At 41.3% G+C, this 24,546-nt stretch overlaps 1 protein-coding gene across 1 annotated transcript; it reads left to right on the top strand.

Moving 5' to 3' along the window:
* Positions 1-433: 433 nt before the first annotated feature.
* DOK5 (docking protein 5) lies at positions 434-23,385 on the top strand (the record flags this gene model as incomplete). The annotated part of the gene is made up of 8 exons (XM_010152618.1): positions 434-541; positions 10,928-11,042; positions 11,143-11,262; positions 12,014-12,203; positions 13,550-13,685; positions 20,054-20,116; positions 20,341-20,461; positions 23,318-23,385. Coding segments are annotated over 8 exons (921 nt in total), but the record flags the coding sequence as incomplete, so codon positions are not given.
* Between the last annotated feature and the right edge of the window lie 1,161 nt (positions 23,386-24,546).

Consider the following 24,546-nt stretch of genomic DNA (forward strand, 5'->3'; position numbering starts at 1 on the left):
TACAGTTTTCTGTCTCATACTTTTGTGATGGAAGGTCCATTCCTACCTGTCTACTCAAGCTTTCTTCATGTCCATCTTAAACTTGCAAGACTGGAACCAATAACAAATCCACATGGAAAAGTATGTCACTTCAGTTTTAAAAAGCTGTTTCCTAGAAAACCCAGCATGTGCAAGCATGATTACAGATATTTCTTCCTAGCACCCTTCATGCGAGCATGTACTATCTTCAAAACAATTACAATTACATTGTATTGTAATTCAAAGGAAATAGGATGTAACTATCCAATAGCTTGATTTCTTGCTTTGTCTAAGCTACTGAGAGTCATTAACTGTAGCTCCAGAGCAGCAGCCGATTTATGAATTTAACATCTGTGCAAATATTAGTGATATTAAAGTCATTAGAGATGCCAAGTTTACTCTCTTCTGTTTCTAGATTTACCAGAGATGCTGGTTAGTATTTAAAAAAGCTTCAAGCAAGGGTCCAAAGAGGCTGGAGAAATTCTCAGATGAACGAGCTGCTTACTTTAGATGCTATCACAAGGTAAGAATTGGTAATACAGTTGTTTCTCAAACTTTTTTTCCTAACATACAATCAAGGCTAAAATATGAAGTTGATATGTATAAACTTGCCTGAAAACTGGAACTTTTTTACTATCAAGATCATAAACCCAATTCTATGTTCCTTCATTCTGTGAAGTGGAGGCAGAGTAAATGTTCTGTTTTCTGCTTTGTAGCAAACCTTTTGCTAAGCTAATGGAAAACAGCTTTATTTTTAAAGAAAATATCATTTTCTGTCCTCAGCTCTTTAAAATCAGATCTGAAATACTTTGCAATGACTACTACTCCTCATAATTATGGTAACAACCATCCAAGGTAATGTGAATTGAAAAAGCTGGGTACTTAGAGGTTCCAATCTTACTAGGATTTTGTATCTGTGGGAAGACAGTAGACAGCTACAGAAATGAAGGACAATATGCAAATTTTTCTTGCAATGATGGTGTGAAAAACTTTGCTAAATTCACCAGTATTAAAAGAATGAAGTTTTTCCCTCTAATCACTTCTCTGGAGTTATGTGCACATTTCATATTCATCTGAGAATTTACATGTGTAATTCTCCTGGGCATGGAGATGAAAATAAGAAACCCTTTAATTTATAATCATTGTTGGCAAAAGCTTAATATATTAGAAGATTAGGAATTATGTGCATAAATTCCTCGGCGTCAGCGAGCATAGCTCAGCTTGGGGCTGATCTGCACTTACTCACTTTGACATATATTTAGGAGGAAATCTTGAGGGAATACTGAATCTGAATTCAGACTTGTCTGTCTACGTGCCATGTAATTTGTAATTGATTGGTCATAAAACCTGTGGCTATTTGTAGTAAGTCATGCCTGGAAATAGTTCATTCAAATTTATATTAAGCAACTTCAAAAAGTAATGAGAAGTGCCCTTTTTTGCATTTGATGTGTGGGGGGTGTTGCACAGGGGGATAAGACAATTTCCAGCTCTGTGTGAAACGCTGTGTTTATATTAGCATGTCTCTGTCAATTATTGATGCAAATCTCTGTTTCTTCCATTGTATTAATGCAATATTTTAGCAGCACACACTGACTTGAGGTTCACATCAGGTAGTGGATATGAAATCCAAGAGGAATCTAAATGAGGCTGGACTTTTTTCCTTCAAGAAGTTCTGTAGGTCAGCACTTATCTGTCACATATATAACCTAACAGCAGCTTCCTATGTCTGGATCTGCAGACTAAAACACTGTGGAAAGTATCACTAGCTTGGAGGGATTTTCAGTTTTAAGTCAAGCTTACTCTATAGTTAACAGTTACTTAATTTTGAACTATTGCTTCTTCTATAGATTTAGTTTCTGGTTTTCTCTGGTGGTTTATTTGACAGGAATAAACAATGGTCAGATCAGTCACTGGAAATTGACTGTTTAGTAGTTGCAGAATTCATACTTTCTGCTTTAGAAAGCTGTAACTGTATGTAATCAGATCTGTAATAATTATAGTTAAGGCAAGCCCTTGTCTTGGTTGAAGTTTTGAGAAACATTGTTATAACAGTAAGATCTTACACACGTATTTTGTGTGTGTGTTTTTTAATCAGAACGTAGCCAGATTAGGGGGTTATTTCAGGTAGGATGAAGGCCTCAACCCAAATGTCTTGAGGGGAAGTGGCCAGAGAAATGTTTACCTTTTGGGGGAGTAAACCAAATTGGAATGCAGCGTATACTCCTGAAAGCACTGATTCCAGCGGGGGTGAACGGACGGATTATTTCCTAAGTCTTCTCAGGGGGGTGGGTGGAGTGTCTTGGGGTCTGACTCTTAAACTGAATATGCTTGAGGAGTTCAGTGTGTTTTTGGTGTCTTAGACCTGCCGATCTAGACTGCCAGCTCCAATCACGCTGAGCCCTTCCCTTAACTTCTGTCTGCTTCAGGTCCCCATTGTCACACTGATGGTAAATGAGACTGTCCTCTCGTAGGGTCACCAGCTATGCAAGTGATTGCTCCTGTTTATTTTTAAAGAACCTTACCAAAAGGAAGCTAATGAATATTAAATAGCATTTTCTGGTTAAAATATACTAACTTATAAAGAGCACAGGTGGATAAAAATTAGTTTATTTTTTAAATAAGCTTTGTAAATGTGTGAAATTCTAAGGTGGTGAACTACGCAGTTTCTAACAATATTAAATATGAGGTGTTGAAAAAGAACGTGTCACTGCTTCTCTATACTGCTCTGTAGTCGAACGGATTCTTATAAAAAGCATAGTTAATTATTAATTTAGAAACAAACAAAACATGAACAAACAAACAGCTAGAGATGGCAGTCTTCAACTAACACCTGTCACCCAGTTTTGATATATAATATTAACGGGACTTTGGTACTCAAGACATCATCCGGAGGTCTGGGATAGCCATTGCTGTTGTCTTGGTACACATTTGGTCAGCAAGAGCATCCTCTTGTAGTAATAGCTTGATGGTGTGTAGAGGCTTTTCTGTGACTATTCTAGTTCTGTCACTCCTGGACAGAGGGCTGCTTCCCACTCTCTCTGACAATAAATCCTAAAAATGAGAAGCCCAGCCACTCCTGTTAACATGTCAAGTGTCACTGTGTCATAAGCTTGTGCTAATGACTCTTAGGACAAATGCAGTTCAGTCTGATAGATGATACTGTGAGAGGAAAACCTCACTCACAGATTACCCGTGTTTGGGAAGTATGGTCGTTAACATCCTACCGGGGTTCTGAAGTGATTCTCAAATACTGCTGAAAGCAGCATCAAGTCTAGAAAACTGAGAAGCCCCTGGTCACCCCATCAATCTCGGGAAAGGTTTAATCCATCATAAAACTGTAAAGGGTAGAAAAAGAAAAATGATGAATGAAGCTAATTTTTCAATAGCACCTGCCTCCTTCTCTGAAGTGTTAAATTGTTTCACTTTGTTACTTTTCCTGTGATGAATTAAAGTGCAAATGTTACTTGGATTTATTAGTAGAAAGAGGCTGTCCGTTTGTTCTGTGTCACCGTGGTGGTACCAGTCACTGGAGCGGAGTTGCTGTGCTCCGAGACTGTGCTCAGAGCTCCTTGGCACCTCTATCGAGTCAAGGCCTCTGATTATCCCATGAAGTCCAAGTGACAACCAGCGTTTCGGAGGTGTCTCAGTGGTGCTTATGTTTATTGGGAGGTCCGCTTTCTTTGTGTTGGAATGTACTGATGTGCGTGTCCTCTTCTGCAGCCCCGCACCAGTGGCTGAATTTTGACATCGTTGCCACTGGAATTTTGAAACAACAAAAGAAATAAGTACTTTGTCTTGTATAATATTGACCTTTAAATACCTTCTGATCTTGTTCTATTTTTTAAAAAGTGGAAAGGTTAGTGTCCTAAAATACAGGTCGTCTGAGAACAGTCATCTCTAGCTTATGAAACGGAGATCTGCATACGCAAAGCAAATTGCCCACTTAATTCATTTGTTCCCACAAAGGAGAAAAAATAATTAAGTTCCAGGCTACAAAATCTATGCAGAGAATCGCCTTTCAGGTAGCTGTCTAGTCTTCACTTGTTAATTGTAAATAATCAGCCACAAATTACCATATTTTTAACAAAATAATGTTGAGGAAGGAAGAAATTCTTATTTCTCCAAGTGACTTTTGACTTTGCAATGTGCTGGAAGAATCCTTAATATTCCGATACAAAACCAGCTAATTGCATAATGCTGACAGCAATATACTGATTCCTCGAGGGGCTCTAAGTTTTAATCCGGTTGTATTAATCTTGCCTTGAAACAGCAGAAGTAATTTAAACAGTCTTTCTGTCTAGTTATGGAATAATCCATTTGGAAAATTGAATTGTGTAATTTGTAATTGTTTTCCAGGCTCGCTAATGCAAAACTGTATCAGTAGCAAATTAAATGTTTAAAGTATGACCACTCTGCTCATAACTGGCTGTTAAACATTTATTTTAATGAATACTATCACATACTACAAATGAAATGTCTAGTTTGAGCTTTAAAAGAATTAAAGCACCTTGTCAGGATACTTTGGTATCTTCACTATAATGCCATACAGCAGGGCTTGTTGCAAGTCTGTGGGGGCAGGTATGTGTCCTTCCATATGGGAGGACGTACCTTGGGCACAGCTCCACTGATCCTGTGAGTGAGAGAGCAGCCTCTGAGAGTGATGGTAAAAACTGAATCTCTAAACCTGGTAGTTGTTCCTGGCTTTCATTTCTCGGCATAAGCCAGTGTTGGACTACAGCGGGGTTACACCAGTGGGTGTGATTCTGTATGTGAGCAAGTGAAAAGTGATGTTTTTTTGAAGAAAAGGGTTATAGGCATGGCTGTAGATTTTATTTTTATATGTATGTGCATTTTAAATAAATACTTGAAAAACTATATAGAATTTTAATATGTTATGTGAGGTATATACAGGCAAGTATTATAAGCGAGACTGGGCTGTAATTACAACTGCATTTTCCTTTAAATGTTTCCCAGGAGTTTCCTGGGGAGTGTTCTACGTGTACTCATGGGGCGGAGGGAAGGGGAGGGCAGGGATTTTCAGGAAGCCAAGACACATGCACAAAGTCCTTAATTAAGATTAAAACATAAGATGAAAACCATTGAGCGTGGCAGTTGTGTAGGCAATAAACATACTCCCTTGTGTTATGTTCTGAAAGGCAACCCATATTGAAGAATTATGTACTACTTCAAACAATAGTTTGAATACTAAAGACCATTTTTTAGTAAACTGTGTGTTTGGCATGTTTTTGAAGGGAATGGGAGAGATGGAAGAATTTTTGCCTGAGTGTAGCTGGTCAGGGTGAAGCTCTGTCTGCTTGTTCTCTCAGCTGGGAAATGAATGATTAATCCCACTTCCTGGTTCAGAACTCTCTTACCACACAGCTCTGAAAGGATTTTAGCTTTTAGTGTAATGAAATATATTTCAATTCTATGGTTTGTCATCTCAAAAGAGGCGTGGAAGTAAAGGGGAAAGGAGAAGTGTGCAAAGAGAGGTCTTTAACCCCTAACAAAAATATAATTCTTCTTGTGATGTATCTGTTAATACTGGTTTAGGTCCAATATTTGTGGTTTACCCACCTTTTTAGAATTGTTTATAAATGTACATTACTTATTAATCTCAGATAAATAAAACATACTTGAATTAAAGTAACCATGAAAACACTGTTTTCCAGGAGCCTGGAAGGAGGACAGTTATTTAAAAAATGCTAAAAAGGAAAACTTCAGCCTCAAATATTTGCAGGTGTTTGGTGTCTGCTGCTGACTCCATTCCAAACGCGTGGTAGAGAGGACGTTAGCAGCCTGCCGCTTCTTCAGTGTGAGTTCGGTGCATATGTGCCAGACAATTTGGCACCATCTGTTGCACAAGGGTGAGCAACAGGAAGGCTATTTAGGCACCTGGGATAATGGTGGCATTTTGGAGCACCTTGCTTGGTGCCGCAGGAGGTCAAATATCAAGTGGTCTTTAGCCAACTCCTCCCTCAGAGTCCAGGTGCACTGTGGAGACTTGGCAGCAAATGGATTTTGCCAGAAGGGGCTACAGCCATACTAGAGTACCTCTGAAAGTTGACGGCAACTTCAGCAGTTCAACCCCGAAGGAGAAGAGAGGGCAGCTGCTTATTGAGTATGTTTTTTGCCAGACATGACTATCAGGTGCCATGGGGTTGAGCCCAGGACAGAAGGCATGCATGAGCTGAAAGGCTGAACTCCAGTGTCTCTTCTGCATGCGATCGCTTCTGCCACTGAATTCAGAAAGAGTCCCAGATTTTGTCCATCTCCATGTGGCCGCTAGGTCTGGTACTGAAAAAAATTTAGCCTGAAACCAGCAGGGAGGAGAGTAGAATGTGTGCATATTACGGTAGACGTTTGGACCTTGGTGTTCACTGGACTGTCAACTTCAGAGGGAGATGCTTTGGTGTCAGCTTGTGCAGCTCAACAAAAGCACATGCCTTCAGATGCATGTGAAGACTTTCAGATCGTGCTCTGTGATGTGCCATTATACAAGACCTCTCAAGCAGTCAGTGCAGCACAAAATAACCCAGGAGCTGCCAAATATTGTAGCTAGTATTTCACCAAATACAAATATCCCTTTTTTCCCAGTTCAGAGCTAAAACTTGAGTTACAAAGGATTTGATAATCAGGGAAATTAACGACACAATACTACTGATTTCAGTATTTCTTCAAGATATCGCCCAAGGGGTGAGATCACCTGTAATTTTATTTGTCCAGGCTATGAGCCAGGGCTCTTCAAGTGTGTGTTTGGTACATGGCCACTGTGCTTTGCAGTGCAGTCAGTCTGTATTCACACAGGGCATAACGTGATTCCTGGAAGCACCTGACACTGCACAGTGCCGCAGTGTGCAGACTTACGCTGGATCTCTGCCCTGTCCCTCCTTTCCCAGCTCATAGCATTTGGAGGTAGAGAGTGTGATGAGGAAGGGGCTTAGGGTAGAACTTTATAAACACATTAGAAGAAGTAAACCTCATAGAATGGTTTGTTCGTGTTCACCCCATCTCTGTGCCCCTTTTTCCTTCCTCCCTTCCTTGTATACCCACCCTTCAGACCCAGGGAAAAGCAATCTCAGTTGCCCTTACACTACCACCCTGGTCAGTGACACACTCGTGTCATCTATATCTTCATCCTCTGCTCTTACGTTGACTTAGGAAGAGCTTTCACTTAGAGATGTATTGACTGCTGGTTGATAACCCAGAAAAGCAGAATAGACCACTGTGAATACTGCGAAGGCAACAGATAAGAGATAAGCAGTGTCTTAGATAATCTGAATTGTCATCTTCATAACACAGTATGCTTAGAGGGAGTACTGTAATAAAAAGCAGATGTAGGAGAAGGCATATTAAAATGTAAACATTTTTTTTCTGTTCAGAAGGATGAACTTTGGGATTTCAAGCAAGAGCTGATCTTTGTAGAATCTATTGGAATATATTACTCTGCATTTGAGATTACAATGAAGTACTTTGCTGCAGTAACTAAGTGGCTTTTGAGAGGAACTTATGATAAGAAGGAAAAAAGTATTGCTATTCTCAGCTCCAAAACAATGATGCCATTATATTAATGCTTTTTTTGTATTTAGTTGTTTCTAAAGGGATTTGAGCGTTATGCTGTCAAGTCACCCAGGCACCATACTTCTGGACACCTGAGTTTTGCACAACTCCCTCATGGTCCACAGAAGCGACTGTAGCATAAAGTGCGTACCCTTACTTGGGGGGAGCAGAAGGGAGGTTGCTGTGCTGGGCCGTATCTTGGAGGAGGAGCTGCTGTGTGACTTTCAGTGAAACTTTTCTTGACTGGGAGACCTAAAGAAAGAAAATTCTTGGTTGCAAGAAATGGTTGTGGCTTCTTTCCTATTCTGTGTGCTGGGGAGATCTTGTTGGAATTACCAACTGCTTCTGATGTGAAGTTGTAGACTGGAGGGAGACCGCAGGTGTTGGAACTAGATGATCTTTAAGGTCCCTTCAAACCCAAACCATTCCATGATTCTGTATTGGCAGGAGCAAATCTCTGTCCCTGTGGCTGGGTTCAGAGATAATGCAGACTTAGAGCTGCAATGAGGATATGATGTATAAGCAACAGTCTGCAAGGCTGGAAGCCTTTGAGTGAGTAGGGGTGAGCTGGAGATTGGAGTGTGGTCTGGAAGTACAGGATGTCTCTAGTAGTACCGAAATGAGGGGAAATGGATGGTGGATGCTCTGTGCCAGAGATGCAGAGACTGCAGGGGCTCATGTAGTGACATTGGGCAGTAGTTGCAGCTTGCAGTCCTAATGAGAAGAAAATATGACAATTTGGGGAGTAAAGTGTGGTCTTAGGGAAGCTGGGGGTGGTGAGGGTAAGAGCTACAAGGTTGGAGTCATAGTAAGATCAGAAATGTCTCTCCTTTAGTGTGGGCAGACAGAGCAAGTGTGTTAATCTTGTACTCGTGCTCCCAGCAGTGTGAGAGACATCTGTTCCCATCGGGCCCGGAGGTGCATGACTCAGCCAGAGCACAGGGTCATCAGTGCTACTGTTAGGGTTGGCGGTTTGTGTTTCCTTTCCCAGTGCTGTGCAGCAGCTAGCAGCCTCCCACACCATCCAGTGCCCTTTGCCTCGCTGGCTGGGATGGAGGGCGTCTCTGCCAGGGTTATGGGGGTCCCATCCCCAGGGGCTGACAGGGGCATGGGCAGCAGCTGACCAGTTGGTACTTCTGAACCTCCTAACTGCCAAAAGTGCTTCTGGCTCTTGAACCAGCATGGAAAAGCAGTGTGCTGTTCCCTGATGAGTATAAACCTTTCATGATCTCACTGAGCCCTGTCACAGCATCCTCAGGATTCATCGCACTGGAGACAATTACTGAGATACCCGACAGCAGGAGTGTGACATGCCTGATTTTAAGCAATGAGCTTTCCATTAGGATGAATCTTAGATAGCTAAACGATTCATTGCCAGAATGTATGGCTATGTTCTGTTTCTGCTAACTTTTGTGCTCTTAAGTACAAAACTTCATTAGCACATTCCCTTGCAGAAAATGTAAATGTGCTGGGTGTAAATGTCAGCGTGGCTGCTGTCCTGCATGAAAAAGTCTAGCTCTTTTTTTATTTCCTCTTGCATTTGAATCCATTTTTGGCATATGAGAAAAGTATGTGTTGAACTTGGCAGCTGGCAATTTGTGCTTGACCTGCTATGTGCTGAGCACGATGGGAATAGGTTATGACAGATTTGTCATATTTAACCATGAGTGTCTCGGTGTCTTGTTAGCACTGGCTGATGTGCTTCCATCACAGGGTTTTCTGGAAGAGTAAGAAATGCTCATGCAAAATTAAGCACAATTAGGAATTCTTAGTTTTGATGCTTTTCAAAATCTTGGACCTGGAGGCTATAAAAACCTGAGTTCTAAATTTGGCAGCTATGCAGGAAGTTTGGTGTGTTCCTCATGGGATGTTCCTTCCATTATTTCCTTCTGCAACTGCCCCTAGAGTGAATTTCTGGAGATTGGATGTGTTGCTTATTTTTATTTTGGGGAGGCATTACCCACCAACTGCTCTTTGTTCCTTCCATTCACAGTACGATTACCTTTTTGGGGGTATTGCTCGAAAATGTAATTTTTGGCTGGCTGTTCTCCCTTGCTGGAAGGGGACAGGCAATGAATTGATTCCAACAAGAAAGTAACTTAGGCTGAAGGGCCAGAGGGATGTAGTGGGTGTGCTGGTGAACCCAAGATGCTCTCAGGGAGCGGTTTCTGTTGCTGGACCCTACAACACAGATGATTATACTTCTTGAGTCTTAGAGATAAGACAGTTGCTGCATTTCTTTAAATAAAGTTGACACAGTTTGATGTGAGAGTACTCCCCAGGACTAATGAGACCAAAGAAGTGAAGCTGTGAGGTTGTATGTTTGGCAACATTTCTGTTAGATTCCCTTTCGTTCTCTTCAAAAACTACCATGCAAAAGAATCAGTGAAATATTTTCTAATAATGAATACTTAAATATAACTTCTTGATCCCCTGTCTGGGCGTTAACCTTTATAGTAAAAGGAATTTAAATAATGAAGAATTCCACCTCAGTCAAATTTAGGAGTGTTACTTATGGTTGTGAGGATGAAAAGTGGATGTTAGAAATACAAAGCAACTGTACTATCTATTTACTAAAGCTGTTTACAAGGTAACAGATACATGTGTGTGGTTTTTTTTTTTTGGCGTGAAGGCTACTTTTCAAAACTGTTTTTGGCCACCATGCAACAGAAATCTGTGTTTACAAGTCTGTGAATCTTTAAAGCTAAAAAGCTTTCTAATAACTAAAACTGTGATTTTACTTTTTTTCAAGTGGATGATTCAAACAAATCCTCAACTTTCACTCAAAAAGTAATTTAGAGAGCAACTTTTTACCATTATTAACAGTTTTGCTTTTTTTCCAAGTGGATGATTCAAACCCTCAACTTTCACTCAAAAAGTAATTTAGAGAGCAACTTTTTACCATTATTAACAGTTTTGTCCTCCACAATGAAAGCTGTACTGGAACTGGACTTGCTCATCCAAATGGGTGAATTTTTATCTTCACCTGTCTGCTTCTGCTGCATCAGGTTGGTCTTCCTCTTGTCCTTCAAGGAAATGTTTCTCAAACTGGAGTAGGCTTTGACTCTACCTGCCCTCGGCTGAAATCCCGTGCAGATGGTGTTGCACTGAAGCTCACATGCAGACAGAAGAGAACTGGACGATGTGGCTGCTTTGTCATCCAGGGTCTTTGAGCTGACTGTCTAATGTGATTGATGTCAAGGCTGCGTACCTTTAGGAGCAATCATGGTCATGTTCACACTTTCTGTCCTTTGCAACTTGACGTAATTATTTTCTCTCCTTCTCCAGTCAGTAATGGATGTATATCTTTTTAGCCTTCTAATTAAAGCTCTGAATTGTGCTTTTTCAGGTCACAGAGCTCAATAATGTGAAGAATATATTGCGAATGCCAAAAAGCACAAAGAAGCATGCTGTTGGGATTTATTTTAATGACGACACCTCCAAAACCTTTGCTTGTGAGTCAGGTGGGTAAACTGGCAACACACATTAGAAAACGTAAGAGCATTAATTGTGAAATTATAAATGTATTATACCTACACACAGATTTTCTGGGCATTTATACAGAACTTGAGGCAGATGAGTGGTGCAAGGTGCTGCAGATGGAGTGTCTTGGAACGCGAATTAATGACATTAGCCTTGGAGAGCCTGACTTGTTGGCATCTGGCGTAGAGAGGGAGCAGAGTGGTAGGTACATGAATATTGACATTTAAAATCTTTAATAACATTATTTTAATGTCTTTTGGATTGTCCATAGGAACATCTGAAATAAATTGTTGCAAAATTGTTTTTCCAAGCCCTCCTTCCTATATTGTGGTGGGTTTTTTTGTTTGTTTAGGGGGGTTTTTTGGCTTTTGTTTTTGTTAATTGCTATCAAATAATAATTAAGGCAAGTAGGGTTATTTTGAAAATGCACTTTTCTATTTCAGACAAGTTAGTTGCTCTTGGAGATGGGAACTGTCTTTTGTTGTATGCTGTTGTATGATGTATGTACAGCAGTTTCAGTCTGTGACTGATGCTCTTTGGCAACATTGTAAAGCAAGTAATAAATAGTAGTAATTGCATGCAAAACCTCAGCCCATGGCTACTTCACTTTCCTATGCAAATTAACTAATTACATGCACAAATGTAATTGCAATGTATTTATTCATGCACACAATTTTATTAATTGTTTGCAAATACCAGGATTATGATGGTGTAGTTCTCTTTGGTATGTGAACGCACGCACAAATGTTTGACACCCTTTGAGTGCAGCATTCTGACTGCCCCAAACACGGAGTTTATGGAGTTATTGGATGGAACTGAGTCTTTGTTTTTGAATTAATTGTTCAAAGTGGAAATAAGATCTTGTAATAGAGGTGGAAAATAGGAAATTCCTTTAATGACTTGTGCATTTAATGAGCAGGGATTTTAGACTAATCTTTTGTTTTTCTCCCAGAGAGATTCAATGTGTATTTGATGCCATCCCCTAATTTAGATGTGCATGGGGAATGTACCTTGCAGATAACATTTGAGAATATCTGTCTTTGGGACATCCAGAATCCCAGAGTAAAACTCATCTCTTGGCCATTAAGTGCCCTCCGACGCTACGGGCGGGACCCGTCTTGGTTCACGTTTGAAGCAGGGAGGTAGGTGTTCGCTGTATTGTGTTGCTTTCCTTGGTGGTGCTGGGTGGTGCTCTGGACCACTTCTGAAGGTTGTGGAAGGGCATCAGAGCCCATCTTCAGACAAAGGCTAGTCTGTACCCTCTGCTAAAAAAATCCCATAAAACAAAAATAAACAAAAAGAAAAGAAAACAAACAAAAAATTCAGTCAGTCCCAGGTTGCAGCTTGCATGGAAGCAGTTGCCAAATGAAAGTGCCTGAGGATGGGGGTGGGAGAGCGGCGGTATCCGGGGGGAGTGCAGGGTGGAGGCTGACAGCATTGTATGTTACTCTGTAGGGTTGTTCTTAAATAAAGTGTTATATGAGCCAGGGAATTGGATGGACAGATCTGGGAAGAAGTGTTGAACGTCATTCCAGAATTTGTACAATGTGGGCCTTTGGAGACAGAGTTATGGGTGCTGTACTAGGGGAAGTGGAGGTTGAAGTTGGGAGCAATGAGTGCCAAGTTGTTTCCCAAGATCAAACTGAAGTAATGGAGAAGAGATTTCTGTTTTCCATTGATTATATTTCTGGCTTCTGTCTATTTGACAAATGTATGTCTAAGAAATTAGAACACAATTCCTTGTTTTAGAGATGTTGTTCTGTATTACTTCTAGTGTTAAAGTCTTTGTGTGGCTGAAGTTGGAGCACTTATTTGTTGAACTAAACTATCAAATCCTTTCTAAGGGATATGGATGCATTACTTTAGATAAGCACATTAAAGAATTACAATGGTAAAAGAGAAACAGATCATACAATTAACTTATGTGGAAAGGGAAGAGGCATTTAAATGTCCATCCTCCAAATTACTGCAAAATTCAGTCCTCTCTGGGGAGGAAAAGGATACATTTTTATTTAGCTGATCATGCATTAGCTGTGATAAGACAATGCAATTAGGATGCTGAACATATATATTTGTTTCAAGTGGGAGACAAAACTCTGAAAAACTCATTACAGGCAGTGTTAAAAGTCTGAAAGGGGCAGACAAATTAATCCTACCTGGCACAGATTCTAGATAAGGTCTAAATATTAAAAATCTGGGTCTTGCGCATGAACTCTCTAGAGCTTATGACAGAACAGGGGTACTTAGCTGAGTCCCTGTTTGGTGAGAGCAATACAAATATAGGCTAAAATAGTAAGATTGGACCAGGGTTAGTTAAGACCTGTATGCAAAGGCTTTTAGATCGCTTCATTCCGTATTTCAACAGCCTTTGTTTTCATACTGCTTATGTGATGGTGCTTTTAGAACAGCATGGTGAAGTTTTGCTTGTTCGTGGTGATCTGTAAACTGAAATCTCACACTCGGGTCCCATCTGCTCTTGCTTTGGCAGGATGTGTGACACAGGAGAAGGACTCTTCATCTTTCAGACTAGAGATGGGGAAGCAATCTATCAGAAGGTTCACTCGGCTGCTTTGGCCATAGCAGAACAACACGAACGCTTGTTGCAGAGTGTGAAAAATTCAATGGTACGACTGGTTATGTTTGTTATTTTACACTGGGCATCAATGAACAATATGTTTCTTCAGTATGATTTTAAGTTTTGATTCATAGCTAGTTATCAGTCATTATTGCTTTTACTAAATTCTGTTTGATTTTAATATTTAGTGTAGTATATATAACTGCAGTTGCTTTCCAAGAATCAAAGCAACAGGAAAACTTAGGCCTTGATTTTGTGTTTGCAAAACTATCAGTAAGTGTGAATTAATACAGAGATGATGAGATGATAAGCTCCTGTCACTGCACATTCTCATTAGGTTGCTTTGATTAATCAGTATCATGAGTCTGTTTGGAAGCATTTCTCATCAATCTATTTGCAAACTGTTGTGGCTCATGCTCAGTTTTCCATTGCTAATTGATGTCTACACTCCAAGGATGATTTAGAGTCATATGCTTCGTATTAAACTATGGGGGAGGACTAAACTGTGTGATCTCTCCGTAGAGGTCTGTTTTCCACCAGTACTTTTTGTGTCTAAAACTTGTAGGAAATGTAAAAGTCTAAGATGAAAAACTAACATACAGACTGAGAAAAGATAGCGTGGGATCCCCAGAAGCATTATCTCTCAGGAAGGCAGTTTTGTGGTACTTGCACCTAATGTGTTCAAGGATCTTACTAACTTTTTTTTCCCATGAAACCTCTAGAGTGGAAAGGAATGTTCTGTTTTTCCCATATCACAGTTGGTCTCTACACCCCAAGACTCACAGGTTGAATTTGACAGCAAAAATAGTATCCTGAAGATAACAGGATTTCTGGAATATATAAAATGCTCAGAATAGACAACTGTGGAAGAGCCTGGCTATAAACAACATCTCTATTCCAGGCAGTAGTAATTGGTTTATGTAATCTGCAGTAAGGCTTATATGTCTCTCTCACAGTAAACATGAGCGCTGCTGTTATCCATATCCATGTCTAATCCTTTTGGTAATTCTACTAACATCTTGGTTTCAGGCATAAGTTGTAGTGATGAATTATCCCAGTATTAACTGGATGACCCAGCTGGGATGAAACAGAAAATGCCATTACTACATGTGAAAAGAAAAGAGTGGATGTTGATGGGATGGAAAAGGGAACAAAGTGTCTTAAGTACTTGTATTTCTTCTGTTATCCCAATTTCTTGAAGTTCAGACAGAATGGAAGCCAAACACATGATAGGAAAGTTGTTTTTCTTAGTAACAGTCCAGTGAGGAGAGGAGGAGCAATAGGAAACTCTTTCCTAGTGTCCTGACCAACCTTGTGGACTGCATAATGGATTGCTTCAGCCAAGCATGCAGGCAAATGGGTAATTCTGTCATTTTTAGAGCAGGTGGGATATCTGCAGTGGGAGAGTGAGAAAAATTCAAGTCTGTTTCTAGGTGATATGGGTCATGCAATGTTTTTACTTTTAACAGGAAAGAGACTAGTTAGTGAGAGAGATATATATTTCACGCTATATATAGTGTGATATGCCAGTTTTCAGTTGATGCTACTCTGTTAACTTCTGGCTGGTGTCATTAGAATATGGTCACTTCAGTAAAGCCCATGGGAGAACACTGCGTCTGTGAGGATGAAGCAATAAGTCATGACAGCCCCTGCCCTGTGTCCATTAAGTCCACATGCTTTTCTCAGCACTTTATGTTCACTAGCCAGAGTTTGACACTTCACTTTCTTTCAAAATGTTGGAACTAGCAGGTGAACTCTGCAGTCAGCTGCACTGGTATTTTTTCCTTTCCCAGTAAAGTATCATCTAACACCATCAGTGCTAGTTTTGACTTGTGTTTAAACCAGAAAAACTGTATAGTTCTAGTTAGTGAAGGGAGTTTTTGTTCAAAAATATCCAAGAGTATCCAAGTTGAGACAGATGGGTAGAGGATACTCGTCCTCAACAGTAAGTAAATTAAGAGATTAAAATTAACCTAGGCTAAGTCAGCATAACTAGCTAACATTTGTAGCCCAGCAGGATCAGAAGCGATTGAGTTACCTGTTGAGAGCACAACTTCATTTTCAAAAAAACAGGGATAAGTTCCATAACAATAGTGAATAGGCTTACAGGCAATTTCATATTTGGTGGTTTTACATTCATGAAATAGCATCTTTAATAGATGATGTTGTGCTGTAAAATTTCTCTTACAAGTGCTAGTAGACTCAACAGTTGCAAAGTTGCTATAGATTTCAATAAAGAGCAGCTGCACAAACTCTAAAAGCTTTATATGAACACTGTGTCCAACCACAACCCCTAAATCTAATTTTATGGACCTTAGAGTGCTAGCTGGGGGATAAGAAGATATTCCCGGTGAACTGAAAGTCCTATAATTTAGAAGCAGAATATATTTTTTTCAGATAAGTCCATATGTCCCTGAATATGAGTTTCCCAAGTTTGTCATAGAAAAGTTGTCTATTTTCCAAAATAGACAGACTTGGTTGCCTCTCTGGGTTCAAGGATAGTCAGCTTTGGAAGGCAGAGGGTTGTTGTATCTGTGTAGAACTCAGGTGGCTTATTTTCATGATTACAAAATACTTGTAAAATACATTTTTGTTCAGATTGACATCCCCTGTATTTTTCTTCTGCTTTTGAATCCTTCAGCAAGGAGTTAGTTTTAGATGCTTGCAATTCATGCTCAGCTGTCTATACTGGTTCTATCTCCAAGAATTATTTATCCTGTGTGAATTTTCTCATTAGTGAAGGTTGAGCTATTGTGTACAGAAAGGGTAAATAAAAGTAAAAAGTCGGAGATACGGATGGTGAGAAATTAAGACTACACTGAATGTCTTCTGTTTGCACCTGTAATCCTGCCCACTGCCACATCAGTGGTGTGATTATCCAAGACCGAGCCGAAGATGGTATTAAGCTACCTGAGGGATCCTGAAGCCTGTGCAAAAAAATAAAAAAAAAAAAAAAGGGAGTTGAATGTCCCACGCTGATAGAGCGAAATAAAGCTGCCAAGTACTGTTGAGAATGTGGGCTATAATGTGTCTGTCACCTCCCTAGCAGTCACTCTCTTTGTATTACAGTACATTGGTTCAGTTTGTGACTACAGCTGGCTCTGGCTCTTGAAATGCATGTGGAAAATGGATGTAATAGTGGTTCCTCAGCTGGGAACCTCACCCTGACACTTTCTGTTAATGTGCTCTTGCTTTCTGGTGAGGTCTGAGCATATGCTGACCACAGTCTGTGACACTTTCACAAGTAGGTTTCATTTATTTTCCTTTTCAGTCAATTCAAAGATCTCTCCCTTTTCTCATCTAAAGGGAAGAAAGAGCTGGCTTTGCTTCGCAATGCATGAAGCCATTCTGGTCATTTGGTAACTCGTCTCACCCGACTGTTTCTTTCACTTTTGCAATGCCAGACAATGGAAAGAAAATATCTATTCAAGTTATATTTTCATGAGTATTTGGTTGCCATGAAAACTGACAGGAGTAGTGCTGAGACTTGACTGCTGTCATTTATGCCTGCTTCTCAGTTCAGGTTACTTTAGAAAAAGATGTTACAACTTGACATCTCACTAAAGTAATAACAGTGAACTTTCCAGTTTTGGCAGCTAAAGCTCAGTGCTTCATAGAAAGATATTATCAGCCAGTTTACCGGCAGCCTTCCCTGACTCTTATTCCCCTCAGCAACTCAAGTGTGTGTTTCGCACTAGATCCATCCGATGTGTGAGTTCATCAGTTCAGGCTGGAGCCTGCTATTATCTCTGGCCATTTCCACAGAGATTCATAATTAAGAGTAGAAGTGGTGCTCACTGACTTTTCAAATAAGAGAGGAATATTGAGTCAGTGTAAGATGGATAATAGTCAAAATGGCAGCAATATGTTAGTGCCCTCGAATTTCTGAGGTTGCTCTTCTTAGTTTACCATCCTGTAGTTTTGCTGTGATGAATTTAGCCCATGCTTCTTAAGCAATTATCATTCTAATTGGTTTTGACTGATTACATGAATTTGCTTCACTGGGAAGAATATTCTCTCAAACATCATGAGTGTAGCCTTCTGCAACTGGGGATCCCAAGATGAAGGTTTACTCTGTGTAAGTTGTGCTGCAAAATCTTTGACAATTGCATTGTCCAGCCTGAGGAAACCAACCAAACCTAACAAACCTGAATCTTAAATCATCTTTCTTTTCTTCCCTTTTGGAGCCAGGTGCACAGCTAGCTTGAGGGAATGTTGTTGGGGGGGTGGGTAGTTTGTTTGTTTTGGTTGGTTTGTTTTGGTATGTATTTTTTAGAAGACAGGGGTTCTGCCTCTAGTGCAAGTTTTGCTGATTGTTAAGGTGTGATCCAAGAAAGAAAATACTTCATCTTTCCTCCCTGAGCCCCCAAGACTTCTGGGAACCAGCTGCACGCTGTGTTTGACCCAGAGCTGTGCTTTGGCTCAGCAAACGTCCCTAGTTTAACTCTGTGCATCTCTCATTGAGGTGACAAGAGGTGGCACAGCAGCTCCCCAGCTGCTCCCGGCACTGACTGCTGAGGGCTGCATGTGCTGAGGTTCCATCCCCTTCCTTTGTGGATCTCTCCTAGCCACTGGAGCTGCGGGGTGGCTTTGTGTTGTCCCTCACCGCTTCTCACATCTTTGCTGCCACCTTGGTCTACGTGTGACTCAACATCACTAGATCCCTGCCATGTGTGCAGGGAGCTGTGTTTGAACTGCTCTGGGGATCCTCATCTCCTTTCAGCATTCTCCTTCTCGCTAGGGCTAAAGGCTACAGATTAGGTGCCCTCCAGTTAACAAATTGTTGTATTAATGATATATGGAGTTTCATGTCCCGCCTGCCACTCTGCTCGCAGCCTTTGCTCACACGTGTTCCAGCATATCAATTCTGTTTTCCACCTGCTTACGGTGCTGGCCGCTTCTGCGGCATAAAGTCAGGTCATTATCAAGATATTCCTATTCTTTCTGTTGCCACAGAGATACCGTAGGTTAATTGTGAGAATGAAATCAATCATCGTTAAAGTTGTCTTTGCTCACAGTCCGAGGTGGTTTGATGAAATGCTGTGTATTCAGGACATAACACACTAATTTTTATCTCCAGCTGTGGGGTTTTTAATTTTTTTCCACTGCTGATTGAGTTCAGGAGGGGCTCCCCTTCTGGCCCTTTTCTGCATCTTTGTCTGATCTTTCTCCAGCTGTGTTCCCAGGATAGCCTACTGGCTTTTTGCACTCCTCTGAACAGCCTAACTCCTGCCCAAACTGCCTTAGCTTGCTGTCCAACTCACCAATCAATGAAACCACCAAAAAAAGTATCTCCAGCCAGGAAATGCCATCTTCCCAACGCTCCACTGATTTTTATTCCCAGTAAAAGATCCATCGGTGTTTGCTTCCGTGGTGCTGAGATGTGTGTGGTGACACTGCAAAGGGTGTTGGGGCTCTAGTGAAGGAGCTGTAATAAATGTGCTGTAGGTGGAACCTTGCAGGGTGCAGGGATTCACGTCCAGCTGACGTGGAGGTGGGTGTTGTAAGAGGGGGAGTTGATCTGGGCTTGGCTTTGTTCTGTTTTACCTTCACATCACAGGCGCAGTGTCCATAGTACAGAGAGGAGGTTGAAGGTAGATGACACCTCTAAATAACTTGGAAATGGGTCTCTTGGGATACAGCCAGCCCTCACCTCTTTTCTGTGCCCGCTTTGCCTGCTTGGTTTTGCTCCAAAATATACCAATCTTCTTATAGAAGGTTCTTCCACCTCAAGTTTTGTGAAACTAAAATGTAAAAGCTCACTTTTCTGTAAAAAAGCTGCCTTTATAAATTAGAAAAGCCAAGTGCAGTCTCAGTATGTTTGAACTGATGTTTTCCTGAGCTTTGGGAGGAAAATTTTAGCTGTACTGTGAAGCTTATGATAAAATCCAATTATTTTTATCAGCTTGCACATACATCTTATTAAATTCATGGCAAAAAATGCATTAAAGTAGTCAGTTCTCATATATTTTTGTGTTAAGTGTAGTATAACTAACAAGGGGCTGTGATTATGTAAGAAAATGTAGCTGAAGACCCTGTATGGAGGGGAAAGTGTGAGATGGGGCTTCCAGCAATGCACTGCAGCCCACGTGCTCTCAGCCTACCTGGATGTGCTATTTGTGCAAGGAATTTAGCTGAAGGTTGTGTATCTCCTGTGCTGAACTCCTGTGCCAACCAGCTGGCCCATTCCTCAGCTGTAGGAGATGGGAGATAAATAGAAAATGCTTTAAAACTAACAAGAACAACTTACTCTTACCCATGTGAAACATCTCCAGTCAGGTTCTCGTTGTGCTGAGGCTGTATTTAGCTTTGGGAAGGTTCTTGCGTGGCTGGGAATACCCTCGGATGGCTTTGTTGCTAGAGGGGGAGCATACCAGCACTTTCCTGTCTTCCACTGATCCCCAGTTTCTGTTTCAGCTGCTTGAGTTAAAACTCCCCTCGGGGGAAGCAGTGCTTGCCCAGGACCAGGGGAGCACCAAGGTGAGCTTTGGTGTGCGACGACAGCGTGGCCTCCTAACCCGAGTGGTGTGTGCCCGTGAGACTAACCCCCGAGTTAGTTGCCTCTGCTCATGTGGGTGGGCTGAGGGAGGGAAGGGGAGGCTCTGCTGGCAATATTGGTAGTCCTTGCAGCCAGCGGGCATGCTCTTCTCAGTGGATTTGCGATAAATGTGGCTGTCTCTTCACCTCAGTTTCCTGCTTTGCAGCTTCAGATGAAAATGAGCGAGCGAGCCATGTCCCTCAGCACCATGGTGCCCTTGCCCCGCAGTGCCTACTGGCAGCACATCACGCGACAGCACAGCACAGGCCAGCTCTACGGTCTGCAAGGTAAGGGACTGGGGTGGAAAGAGTCCGGGCACAAATCGGATCACGGCACTGTTGGATCATTTCAGTATGTGTCCATCTCGCTGGTGTTCGGTCTAAGCCAGTTGCCACTGCTGGCTGGTGGGTGGAGAGAAGGGCACATCCCACCGTAAGATGGACAACTTGGCAGGGGGCTTGTCATCAGGAGGTACCGCTCTTACTTACCATTGGAGAGGGATCCATCATTTGACAAGTTTTCTGACCAATTTAAGGTAAACAAGGAGAAATTACTATTAAAGGATGGCCAGTTGTCAAGGTTGCCCAATCCTTCTGCTACCAAACTCCTTTAACGGCCCCTGTTTTTTTTGCCACACTTATAACCATTTGGCTCCCCTCCCCTTTGGATGGCTGCCTCATGCCAAGAATGATGCAATCTTCATTACTCATTTGAGCACTTGCTAACATTCAGTGTAAACAACTGCATCCTTGAAAGCAGCTGAATTAGAAGAAGTAGAAGGAAATGGCCATGCTAAGTAGCGTTAGGAAACTGCTGTGTTTGCAGCTGCAGGGCTACCACCCTGCATCACGGTGTGGCCTGAAGACGGGCAGAGGTCTTCTCCACATCCCCTCCTTGCCGGCAGCCCAAGGGCCAGCACAGCTCTGTCCCCTCATGCCTGGAAACCTCCCCAGGCTGCAGAGAGGGAGGGATTGATCCCTGGGTGGGGGGTTCTCTGCACTCACTGCATGGTCACCAAGGGACATCTAGTGGTTACTGCACATGGGTGGGGGGAAGGCACAGGAGCACCTGCGGGTTGGATGGCTAACAGGGATTTCCCAGGGGTGCTGGTGTGAGCCATCTCTGCCCCTGTTTCAGAGGTGTTTCAACACCGAGTTTTAATCTCCTAAGATAAAAGGCAAACTGGCACCCGCCACGCTGCTGTTGCTCCAGTTTCCCCAGGGGCATCTGGAGCAGGAGATGCAGGTGCTTAGTCCAAAGGCAGCATCTTGTAGTCATGGGTGTTTTTATAATTAAAACACCCCAAACAACCAACACCCCATTTGTATCTCAAAACACACTCTTGCACTCCAAATTATGTGGATTGGCTGGGTTAGTGTTTGTATGGAAGTTGACATCGATGAGTTGGGAAGTCAAGATCAGGACATTACTTGGAAAAGCAAGCAGAAAACAGCTTAAACACTAAATAAAAGTCCAGCAACCTGGAATATTAAATGGGAGGAGCCGATTCCTGCCATAACTTTATTTTCACAAGGTATGGAATAAAGATTGAGTTTGATTAAGCGTTTGGATGATAAGGATGGACTGCAGCAGTTTCCTTTCACCATGGGGGCATTAGAAAGTGAAACTCAGCTTGGCCATCAGGATATGGGTTTGCCATCCCTGAAGGTCAGGGCTGGTGTGGGCTGCACCCAGGGCCAGCCCTGCTCTTTGGTGCCTCATCCTGCTGTAAAAAACCCTACAGGTTAAACCTGTGTTTAGCAGAAAACCTCAGGAGCTGGCAGGACTTTCAGATACTAACAGAGATATTTTCCAACATCAAGCATTCAGGAGTCACTAGACAAATATTTTAAAACATCTTAATTTGGAAAACTATTGGAGTGTCTCTGTTTTGTTTCTTTTTCCTCTTAGATACAAGGAGTCTCTCAGGGAACACTGAATGATAGATATTTATTTTACTTTTTTTTTTTTTTTAATAAAGCAGGAGATTGCAGAGGTTAGCACCTCCAGAACACAGAGTATCACAAGCTGTGATTAAAAATTACAGGTACTGGCAGGCCTGACATACATAGCTATATTTTTTTCTGGTCCTCTCTTTTTTTCAGCAAATCCAAACAGCTAGTATTTTTCCTTTTCCCTGTTTTCAACACTAGAGGGGGCAGGCAGCACATAAAAAAGCCCCAGCTAAACCCAGCAAACGTTTCAGAGGAGGGATGACTAATAAAAGCAGTACTTACATGCCTGTTCAAATTTGTTCAGTAAATTAGGGCATGGGAAAATGACCTGCTGGTGGCAGCCTGTGGCACAGGAGAACAAGGCTGCTTGCAGCGCTCTGACACGATCAGTGGATTGGGCTTACTGTGCCTTACTATAGAGTCCTTTATTAAAACAATAATTCAGAATGGAGTTGACACAAAATAAATAGACTGTATGGGTACAAACCACTTGTTTTATATTTAGAAAAATAGCTTGCTTGTTAAACTTGGGGAAAAAAAAATCCTAGGTGATTGTTGTCATGAGAATGTAGTAAAAGTCTTTGTGAAATAAGTAAGCCATGCATCCAACCTTGTAATTAGGAAAGACACTGAGGTCCTTGTCTCGTTCATCAGTCAGAGCTACTACTTCAGTGGTACCCCAAGCACCTCTAATTAGATTAGGCTGCCAAAATCTTGAAATGCTTCAATTATTACTAGAGAAAGAAATATGAAATAATTGTTATACCCAGTTGTATAATTCCATATATATAAAGCAGCATTTTTCTCACTGAGTGGTAGAGGCACCTGAAACCTTGGAGACAAAAGTTTTCTTCTACCAAAGTTGTAATTTATGGTTTCTGAATTGGCTCTTGTCCCTTTTTCTGCTGTACAGAAAAGAATTGATGCCAATATTGTGAGATAAAAGTAATTTTTAATTTAAAATGCAAAGTCAGAAATTTTAATTTGCTTTGTATAACTTTGTTCTGAAGGAGCTGGGAAAGAAAATCTTGAGTGGAAATGTTTCTGAGACGGAGCAGCAGATGAAGCAGGGATAGGTTTAATTAAAAGGCTGTAATCCGTAGTTCACATAATCCTTTATAAAATACTGAATAAGGTGCCCATGTCTTACTGAGTGTTCTTCTGTTTTTTGCATCTGACTCGGCGAAGATGTTTCTAGCCCAGTGAAGCTTCACCGCACAGACACTTTTCCAACCTACAGGTCAGACCATCGATAAAAGACTGTAAAGAACTTTACAAACTCTTTGTCTTCTGACAAACTGCCCAGTGGATGACAGCGATGACGATAACCAAGGACGGAAACATGGCTGAGTTCAGGTTGAATGTAAAATTCTTGCAATACAAGGGTTTTTTTAAACTTTGCCAGAAGTTAAAACTATTCTGTAGATATCGAGGAGGGCAACAAAACCAACAAACCCTCCAGTGTTTCTTTTATATCTTACAGCTGGACAGGGAAGAAATCACTCCCTAAATATTTCCAAATGTTTTTGTATGATAGGTATGTTGTAAATATATGAGACTTCCCTGTTGTAGTGTGGTTCCATTTTGTCTAGTACAGCTGTGTGTTCACTGATGTCAGCTCTGTCACTCTTGTTTGTTGTAATGCTTATCTTCAGTTATTTACATTAATTGTTCAGCCTAATCCTTGACCTTTGAAATGGTGGCCAGTTTTAAGCAGCTATTGGATACAATTTTTCCTGTTTGAAGTCTGATGAAGACTTGATTGATTTCTTTTGAAAGCACCCTCCCTATCTTCTATTTCCTGTATTTATTTCCATCTCTGTAAATGTTTAAAATAAAAAAAAAAACTCAAAACATTTAATTGGTGGTACAGTGCTTTTTTGTTGTCACGATCAGCGTCATAAACAGAGCTGTTGTAGGGCACTAGAAAAGGAGGATGCAGGGGGACAGTGTCTAGCTGTGTGTCCCCCCCTCCACATCTAAACCAGCACGGCCACTCGTTGGGCGTCCTGGTGAAAGAGAGTAGTAGATTTAGCAGGAATCTCTCAGTGCCACAAACCATTTTGTGGCAGAAAGCAGATTTTTCTGTTTTCTGACAGCATCCTTATTATCCTAGATTGGCACCAGCATGTTAATTTAACAGCAGACTTCTCGAAAATAGCATGGTTGACTACTGCGTGCTATGCCAAATGGTCAGAAGTGTATAAGAGCTGAAGATAGAAGGCTATGATTACCCTGAATGCCAGAGAAGCACTGTGCTTAGCGAGGTGTAGTTAGACCATTCTGTTAACAAGCTCTGAGTAAGAATGCCATGTCAGGTTACAAGTCAGACTGATGGTTTCTAACCGTGTAATTCCTGCTCAGTTTAGAACCTTAGGGATAAGGTCTCATTTTGATTGTTCCAGTGGGGAATACAG

This window comes from Eurypyga helias, unplaced genomic scaffold, assembly GCF_000690775.1.
Source record: "Eurypyga helias isolate BGI_N326 unplaced genomic scaffold, ASM69077v1 scaffold4055, whole genome shotgun sequence".
Taxonomy (NCBI): Eukaryota; Metazoa; Chordata; class Aves; order Eurypygiformes; family Eurypygidae; genus Eurypyga; species Eurypyga helias.